The sequence below is a fragment of the Cygnus olor genome, chromosome 20 (genome assembly GCF_009769625.2).
Source record: "Cygnus olor isolate bCygOlo1 chromosome 20, bCygOlo1.pri.v2, whole genome shotgun sequence".
In the NCBI taxonomy this organism is placed as follows: Eukaryota; Metazoa; Chordata; class Aves; order Anseriformes; family Anatidae; genus Cygnus; species Cygnus olor.
In genome coordinates this window covers 11,934,008-11,943,398 of record NC_049188.1, presented here as the reverse complement: position 1 = coordinate 11,943,398, position 9,391 = coordinate 11,934,008, and the positions used below count along the sequence as shown (strand labels likewise).

The 9,391-nt window shown below is 39.8% G+C and overlaps 1 protein-coding gene and 1 long non-coding RNA gene across 3 annotated transcripts; one reads left to right on the top strand and one right to left on the bottom strand.

The window, feature by feature from the left end:
• Positions 1 to 4: 4 nt before the first annotated feature.
• Positions 5 to 5,791, bottom strand: MED31 (mediator complex subunit 31). Of its 2 annotated transcripts, none has more exons than XM_040532494.1 (4): positions 5,206 to 5,791; positions 2,319 to 2,396; positions 1,556 to 1,652; positions 5 to 815 (listed from the first exon to the last, which is right to left on the bottom strand). In XM_040532494.1, the coding sequence occupies exons 1-4, from the start codon at positions 5,735 to 5,737 to the stop codon at positions 623 to 625; spliced, it is 900 nt and encodes a 299-aa protein (XP_040388428.1). In that variant the 5' UTR covers positions 5,738 to 5,791; the 3' UTR covers positions 5 to 622. The 2 variants fall into 2 exon arrangements, with proteins under 2 accessions (XP_040388428.1, XP_040388429.1); XM_040532495.1 differs by having other exon boundaries at positions 5,202 to 5,336.
• Positions 1,665 to 4,027, top strand: LOC121057807. Its single transcript, XR_005813964.1, has 2 exons — positions 1,665 to 1,966; positions 3,484 to 4,027. It is a non-coding gene; the product is annotated as an uncharacterized LOC121057807 (long non-coding RNA).
• Positions 5,792 to 9,391: the final 3,600 nt, after the last annotated feature.

Genomic DNA, 9,391 nt, shown 5'->3' with positions numbered 1-9,391 from the left:
TTCCTTTTTGGGTATTCACAAAGTTTATTACTTATCTCTGCTCTAATCTTGCAGCTCTTGTTTCTTCACACTTCAATTTTGGTCTCTAAAAAACACTGCCAGGAAAGCCCTCTAAGAACCCCAGAAACAATGATTACCAGGTAAACAGAAATAACAAATAGTAACTCATCTCTGTTTCAAGGCAAAAATCCACAAATTAAATTTTGTGCAGCAATCACAATTACTTCAAGTTTGCTCTTCCTGCGGTTGTAGAAAGGGGTACATGAGGCAGCTCTTAGCCAAACTTCAAGACACATTGTTCTCCAGGGAACATGCCTACTAAGGAGAGACTGCTGAACTACACTTTTTGTTATGATACGTACATGATAGTGCCCTCAAAAACTATGTTTTGTTTACAAAATCCATAGGAACAAATACCTAAAGTAATTTTCAAGATTTTCCATGCTTCAAAATAAATTGCAGAAGTAGATGTGTCAGTCTTTATCTTTAAAAAGTCGGTACAGTAGGTGAAAGAAAAAACCTCATTTGACAAATACACACACACAGCCAAACCTACAAAACAGTTCATTCCTCTTTTGTAAATACTTGAAGTACACCTTATCATCACTCTTCCAAGCATTTTTCATTTTACAGAGGTATTGTTTTGTTGCTGCTGCTCTGCAAGTGCCTGCTGGAGGCGCATTCTCTTCCGTGAATAGTGTTGCCAGTGAAGAATCTGTTGCTCATCAATAAACTTAGCACACTGAGCATTTACCAGTTCTTTGCGAAAGTGTTCATATTGGAGCAGCTCTAACATATGCAAACACTGAGGATACCTGGATTAAAAAAGAAAAACACAAATACTTCAATACAAGTTTTTACAAGTGACACTAGAACTGGAGTCTCCAGTAACTCCGGAGTTCATAATTTACTTTTATTTATTTAGTGTTTTACTCAAGTATCAAACCACTTAAGACTGTCCATGTTCTATGCACTGCAACTTAATACCTTCACTATTAGGCTAGAAAGCAAGCACTGTTATTAGCGCATATACGTACTTGCCTAGAGTAACTTTTCTAATGGTTAGATTTCATTAAAACAAACACATTAACTAGAATGTCTGTTTCCAGGGCTCATTTAAAATACACAGACAAAAACTGTTTTTCCAAAATATGGAAGAGTATCAACACTAACAAAAAAATGCAAAATCATCCTTTACTTCGTATAGGCATCAACAAGGCAAAAATCAGTTTAGCCCACTAACTACATGTTAGAATGAAGTAGTTTTGTCCCATAATGCTAAAAAGTTTTATTTTAAGCATATGTAAGGTAGAGATAAAGACTGCAAAACGTAGATTCCATGCACAACTTACTAACAACAAGTTCTGTAATTTTGTCTATTCCTGTTAAATCCGGGCTATTGGAAACAGGAAAATTTATGTTACACATAAATACAGTGCAGGTTTTGGTTGCTTGCACGGAAAAATCAAATTTTGAGATGCTGCCATACAGTGCATAATAGAAGATAAGTATCAAATCATTAAAATGCAGAAACCTAAGTGATCTTAATACTTACTTCAGGTATTTTGCATATTCGGGTTCTTTCCAGTATAGTAAATATTTAAGATAATTTACAAAAGCTTTGTCTTTGAAGTAGCCCCTTTGTGCAAGAACTGAAATAAAATGACAAACAAGGAATTGTCAGCTACAGAGGTATGAAAAAATCTGCCAGATTTGAACAATGTGCATTCACGAAACTATACAGAGGAGACACTTGTGCAATAAATTTATGATTCCAAACATTTTTTGGCAACTCAGGACAAAATAAATACAAAGGGCATAATATATATTTTATGTCAGCATTATAGGTATAATAAGCTAATCTCATTTCCCTTATAATGTTCCATTTGTACAGCAACAAGGACATGAATAGCTGTTTAAAACAGGAATTTTTGACTAGCATCGAAACAGGCAGTGAAAATCAGAGGTATTACATTTAGTGCCTGAAACTATTATTAGCATCAGTTAAATTCTGGTTTCAGATAAACGAACAGTGTTAGCTTGAAATTATTATTTTCACTTGAACTTATTCTCTTCTGCACCAGATAGATGCATTTTATTTTATTTCAATAACATAAACATTTTGCATTTTAAAGGCTTCCTCCTCCTGCCATTAGAAATTTGGGTAAATGAAATTATTTAAAGACTACCTTTATGCTGGAAAAGGATCTATTCACCTTTCTTTGTTTAACCTTTTGGTCACTGTTTAGTGTTACCAGTGATAATAAACACCATTAAATAATATTCATTCCTCAGGATCCTGACATTTAAGTACTTACAGTTGAGATAATTGGGGTTTGCCAGACATTGAACAAATTCCAACTCCAGCTGGAACCTCAGTCGATTTCCTGTATCATCTGATATATACAAGAGAAACAGTAAGAACTGGACCCACGTGATAGACTTGAAAGTCAATTTCTCAATTTGAGTCATACAAATAGAAAAAACATGTTTAAACAGGAGATGAAGCAGTAACTCCCCATAATAAATATGAACTCATTTGGCAAAGCCTTTTCCACAGATGAATCAGTGTTGGGCCTACATTAATAAATATGTGGGTGTTTGCTTTTTTTTTTTTTTTTAAACAGACAAAATGTAAAGAATGGAGGAATGCCCACTGACCCTTTGTTTAGTGAAGGAAAAGGTAAAAGCAAGGAACCTGGTTTATTTGTACAGGGAAAATTTAAGAAGGTTAAGAAGAGAGAACAGCAAATGGCCCACCAAAATCCTAGTTGAACATAACAATGCGACACACTGCACATTCAGCAAGACTGCATATGACAATATTGAGAGAAGTGACTGAAGCACCAGAAGGTTGCACTACCATTCAGAGTGACCTGACAGGAATCTCACAAAGTTCAGCCAAGAGAAATGCATAGACCTGTATGTAGGGAGGAATAACCCCATGTGACGGCACAGGCTGAGGGGCCAACCTTCTGGAAAACACTTTTGTGGAGAAGGACCTAGAAGTCATGGCAGACAAAGTCAAATATGACTTGCAACATACCTTTGTGGCAAAGAAGCTCAACAGCATCCTGAGCTGCATTAGGAAAAGCATTGCTAGCAGATAAAGGGTGGTGATGCTTACCCTCTAATTACCACCAGTGAAACCCTATCTGGAGTGCTGCATCCAATTGTGGGGCTCCCCAGGACAAGGAAGATATGGATATACAGAAGCAAGCCCAACAAACCGACACAAAGATAAAGGATTACAGCATCTAATGTACAAGGAGACAAAGACAGCTGTGACTGTTCAGTTTTGAGAACAAAAGACTCGGGGGAAACTTACGAATAGTGTATAAATACGTGACATAAGAGAATGAAGATGACAGAATCAAACTCTTCTCAGTAGTGCCCAGGGAAAAGACTAGAAGCAATGGCTACAAACTGAAATATAGGGAAATCCTTTTAAAGTAAAGATTTTATTTTTTTAAATCCATAAAGGAATATGTTGCCCAGAAAAGCTGTGGAGTCTTCATCCCTGGAGACACTGAAGACCTGACTAGACAAGACCCTTAGCAATCTGCTCTACCTGATCCTACTTTGAGGCATGCAGTAGCCTACGTGATCTCCAGAAGATCCTTTGAATGTTAACTATTCTGCAATTCTGCCAAATAGTCCCTTCCTGGGAGATGAAATGTGGAGGAACAGACTCCCTTGAACCCAATACCACATCAAAGCTCAGTAGTGCCAGTTTTCACCTGCTTAGCAATGATCATAAGAATTCCATGTAATTTCTCCATTTACACCCACGACAATATGTGGCAGGGCCTACCATACAGAAAAAGAGCTATTAAGAATCAACTTTCTTATTTTTAGAATCACTCCACCAAAGTACCTTCATTTTAAAAAGTGTCTCTTTTTGAGTGTCACTGCATTGTTATTGGTATAAACTGTTACTTGATCCAGGTTGGTTATTACAGATTTATTCTCGCCTATTTTCACCATATCACCTATGTTTGTAAGCTATTAAATATTTCATTGAGAATATATGCTTCAGAGAATTCTGGTAATCCGTGTACATTGTGATTATGCATATAAAACAATCTTTTACAAACTACTAAACAGTCAGATTTTAATCTGTTTAAAACAGCCCACACTGACGGAAGTTCTTTTAATTTCTTTGGCACCAACCAGGGCTAAATAAAATACTTTGACATGTTAAAGTAGGTATAATTATTTGTGTAATATTTATGAAAACTTATAAAAATTCTGTGATAGTAATTTGATAAATTCTACTTGACATAGTATTTTCATGACAACTCTCTGATGGCTCCATCCTGCACCACTGAGCATTTCCACGCTATAGAGAAATGGCTATGTCCTTAAAAAAATAAGAAACTTGAACACAGAATTCAAGAGCTGTGCAATGCAAATTGCGAACATAGGAAAAAAAGGTATATAGAATGCTTAAATCTTAACGATAATGAACACATAGCAGACCCTTACTGATGGAAGACAGCTCAGTGCTCAGATGTCTGTTGTTATCACTAGCGATCACTCATTCACAGGACTGCGACGCTTACTTTCAATTCCCAGCTGCGACCACCAACAGATTGTAACACCTGGATATACATGCCCCTGGAAAAGCTGCATCTAAGCACACGTTCATTTTTCTAAAATGCTGTCAAGGCAGAGCTACTAGCCCAGGGCTCATGCATCATTGTGAAAACTAATGCATTCTATAGAATAAAGACCAAGGACAGGATGGGCTTGACCGAAGACCCTGAGCTCCCCGACTTGCAGCTCAGACTCCTGAATTAAGGACAAACGTTAAACATGAAGTCGAGCCTGGCATCCGTGGCAAAAGGTGCAAAAGCTATCCTAGAGTTTTGGGGTAGCGGGCTTTTGTTCTACGGCTATCCCCTCCCACGGCGTCTGAGAGGATGAGGGCCACAGACGCCTCCCCAGGAGCCAGGAGGGCGGCACCAGGGCAGGCCGGGTGCCGGGAGCGGCCTCACAAGGAGAGAACCGCGCAGCCCAGCGGGAGCAGCACGACTTTGCCCCTGGCCCCCTTCTTCCGAGGAAGAGCTCAGAGCACGCCCCCACAGGCACCCACTTCCGAGCCGGCCGCAGCTCGCCGCGCGGCCGGACTGCAGGCGGCCTCGCCCCGGCCCACAGCCCGACCCCGGCCGCGCCGTCCCACCCTGGCAGCCCCTCACCTGCCTCCATGGCGGCCTGCCGGGCCCCGCCCCGCCGAGGCACAAGATGGCGACAGGCACTCCCGGACGGGAGCCCAGCGGGGACGGTCACCGGGGCATCTTGGGAAGGTGGTGACGGTTGCCCGGCAACGGGCTGGGCGGTGCGGTTGCCCGCAGGGCCCGCCCCGAGGCCTGCGGGAACGCGCCCCGCCGCCGCCTGTCAGCGGGCGGGACCGCGCCAGCGGGGCGCCCGGCCCCGAGGCGCCGGCACGGCGAGCTCGGACCGGCCGGCGGAGACACTCGGGCTGCTGCAGGGGGAGCCCGCTCCCGGCCGCACGCCTTCGCGGCAGCCCCCTGCCCCGGAGAATCCCAGGGCTGGTGCTTGGGCACCGAACGCAGGAAATGGCCTCGTCGGCAGAGGGCGAGCGAGCGGGCAGGACGGGCCGGTCTGAGGCTGCGCTCGACTCATGCCGCGCAGCTCCCCCGTGGCAAAAAGAGCTTCTCATGTGATAATTGTCATTCGTGGTCTTCAAACGTATGATGACAGGATTCCTCATTCAGTATTAGTTTTTAAATACTGAGATAAATTCTCTTGGACAAGTTACAATAAGTCATTTTTCAGGGAACAAAAAGTTACGGCAGTTTCATGAGGGAAATGTACACTGGCAGAGGGAGATTTTTCCCCATAACAATATTACTCAGAAACACGTACCCAGAATATAAATTCCTGTGTCTTATCTAGTAGGCAGCCGTTCTCCTCCGTAGGTAAGCAGATACGTGCTACCGGTTTTTAAATGGCAGAGCATGTAACAACCTGCGTGGCCAGAAAGAACAGAGCCTCCAAATAATAACCCAGATGGAAGATAGTATTGGAAAAATTCCTCCCTTGCTGTCCTGTTGTGTTCTGTAGCTCACTTCAAACTTTTAAGTGCCAGAAGTCAAAGTACAAAATCTGGTGTATTGTTCAAATAACCGAAATTCAGTTTCATAGCAATCATTTCACTCTGCAAACTTTGCCGGCAGAACAAAAGGACCTCTGAAAACTTTGCTGCCACCTTCAGGTAGCAGTCGCAAAAAAATCTGCAAGCTTCTACCACATGGAAAAAAAGTCCCATATAAACTGTTTGAATGTGAACCAGCGTAGGCATAAAGTTATGTATCATCCTGATGTCTAAGTCTTATGTTTTTTTTTTCCCTAATCAAAAGAGAGTATTCCTTCTAACAGCAATATGGCTGGAGAGGTTAACATTTTATTAGTGTTAACCAGATAAAAATAAACCAGCCATGGTCAACCTATAGACAGGTGAGGAAGATATTTTAAGAGTGTATTCCCTATAGTTCTGTACTGCCCCCAAAGCAATAGCAACAGAATTTCCAAAGAAGATCTGTAGATTAAATATAACAGATACTTCAAAAATTGTGGACTTGCTATAAAAGGGGTGTAGAGGTCTTTTCCAAATGTGGAATCAGTTTGGACTGGGACATTGCAAAGCTGGTTAAAGAAAAAGACAGAACTACTACTTTCAGTAAGTAGTTTGGTGCTTATGATATAAAGAAAGTTCTCTGTACTTAAAATCAAGTGGAAATGATTTGCCATTTTGATTTCTACAATCTACATTAAGAGATTAATACTTACCTAACCGAACAAAGTATTTTAAGATGGAATTCAATAAAATCATTTTTAAATGCTTTATTAAAGTTAGGATGCTCCAACAGAAATGAAAATATACCATATAAACCCGTGAACAGCAGAACTTACACAATCTGGTTTCCTGTGGCTTCTTTCTGTGGAGGTTCTGTAATGCCTGAGACTCTAGTTCAGTCTATGTTAGAGCCTCCCCCAAGTCAAACCATAGCAATGCCTGTCTCTAGACAGAACCTTTGTCTAGAAAGCTGTATGCCTTAAATCTCAATGCTAGGATTTTTCATTCTATTTACCTGTGTTACCAATGTTCCAGTCATTTTTTTTTTCCTTCCTCCCCCCAGATAGATGTAGGGTAAAAGCTGGGAACGGTAAAAGAAGAGGACTGTGTTTGTATTTGCAAAACATTCATTTTAACTTTGCACTAGGCAAGCCGTTGATAAACATTTCCAAAGCTGAGGAAAATGGAGAGACTCAAACCTAAAATATTGAACTACATTTTGATTTTTATTTTTGTGTTCTTTCTTTCTGCATATTGGACAGAAGTTTGAGCCTGGACGTTTTTTTGTCTGTTTGTTTTGTAGCAACTTTACAATGAGCCAAGTAGGTTTCAGACAACCTCTGCAGTTAATTCCTCATTCATTAAAAAGTTGTATCAGAGTGAAACCAGTTAATAAACAAACACTCCAAGAGTGCAAAGCAGAACTGCACTGTTGCATCAGCACCCTGGAAAGGAGTCCAGCTTTCAGGTTGTAAATTTATTCTAGAGGTTGCATTTTTGCCTGGGGTTACATCCTAGATTTTTAGAACAAAAGCCCCTATGGTTTAACACTGTCAAGTTAGCTTAGGTTCATTGCTACTACAATTGTATGATTAGGCACTTGTGTAACAGTACACTGTATACAGACTTACCTGAAACCTGACTGATTTTTATTTATTTTTTAAATGCAAGTGATTTGCTATTTTCATTTTTAAACTACTTTTAGTGTCTTACTTAGTGATTTTTCTATAATACCATCTCTTCCTATGCACTGTGATACCCGCCCCCCCCGGAAGCTGGGTTACAAAACAATCTAAACAGGATTTATGCATAGCTTTTCCTAATAAAATAGGGTTGCGCTCTTTTTTTTTTTTTAAAAAAAAAAAAAAAGGAGAGAAACCAAACAACAAAAAATCCAAGGTTTTAGTGGTTATGGAATACTACCATTACTACAACAAAATGTAACAAGTCACTCCCCAGTAAACACATACTTTGGGCTAAAAGCAGAGATCAAACAGATCCCATGCATCTGCACTGCTATTCTGGAATGCGATTTCTCTCCCAAAACTGACTTCAGAGGAGAGAATCCTAAGAAAGGCTTGGTCACGGGAAATAAATTACTATGTAGGTTTGCCAGAGAGTTAAGTCAAACAACTCAATTCTTGGCCATCAAAACTAGGAACAAAATTGAAAGTCAGGGTCATGCTATTAAAAAAAAAAAAAAAAGAAAAAAAACTTTCTCTAGGAAAAGTTAGGTTTATTTATACTTTTAAATATTAGCTTAGTCAAACTTCCAAACTTTCGGTTAATGACAGTTTTTAGCTGGATATGCCTTCCACTGATTTAAGCTTCAGTTTTGCACTCATTTCAGTTTCAGAGAATATTAGAAGCTATAGGCTAGGTTCTGGCCTTTTTAATCATGCTGATCAGTACTGCATTAACAGTAATACTGTTTAGAAAACAATATGGTTTATGATGTCAAGTACAATATAGCATCACTAGAATTGGCAGGGAGACACAGTCATTAAATGAAACTATTTCTGGGATGTGAAGACACCAAGACTCCATTACACACAGGAGTCTTGTCTGAAGTGCTGTTAGCTCCTGAAGGTGGAAATGAGGGAAGTGAAACATTTCTAAGAGTTTACCTATGACATCAAAGTACAATGCGTTTCCATGAGAAAGAAAAGATTCAGCAAGGCTTCATAATTGATAACAGTGATCTTGTTAAACAGTAAGTACTTTATACACAATGCTTGGACCCCAAGAGATATGCTTTCATTTACCCATCTACTTCAGTATAGGATGCACTTAAATTGACATGGGTAATGACATCTTAAAGGATTTTAACCATAGAATGCAAGACAGAATTTTTCAGACTGGAGAGTAATCTGCTACAAATATGGTTAAATAACAGAGAACAGAGTATGCATTATGTTATAAATATAACAAGCCAGTACAGAGTCTGCAATTTTTTTACTCCAATGTTATAATTGTAATTGAATAGAAGCAAGATCATAGTTATCACTGACTGAAACAACTGTCAGAACATATTTAATTAAAGGCTTAACTGTTCAATTAAGTTTTTTTTTTTTTTTTTTTAGTTCAAGAAACTGGCAGGTAACACGCATTTCAAAAGCCAACCTATGATAATCATGGTAGAACAATCTTCATCTGAAGACTATTAAACACCATTCAGTGGAGCAGAAAATTTTGTGAAGGAGTGTAGAAAGACTTAGAAGTCTGTGGCTTACAGACAGTGCAACATGTACTCATGTGACTACGATACTCCTCCAGGTTTAGATAACC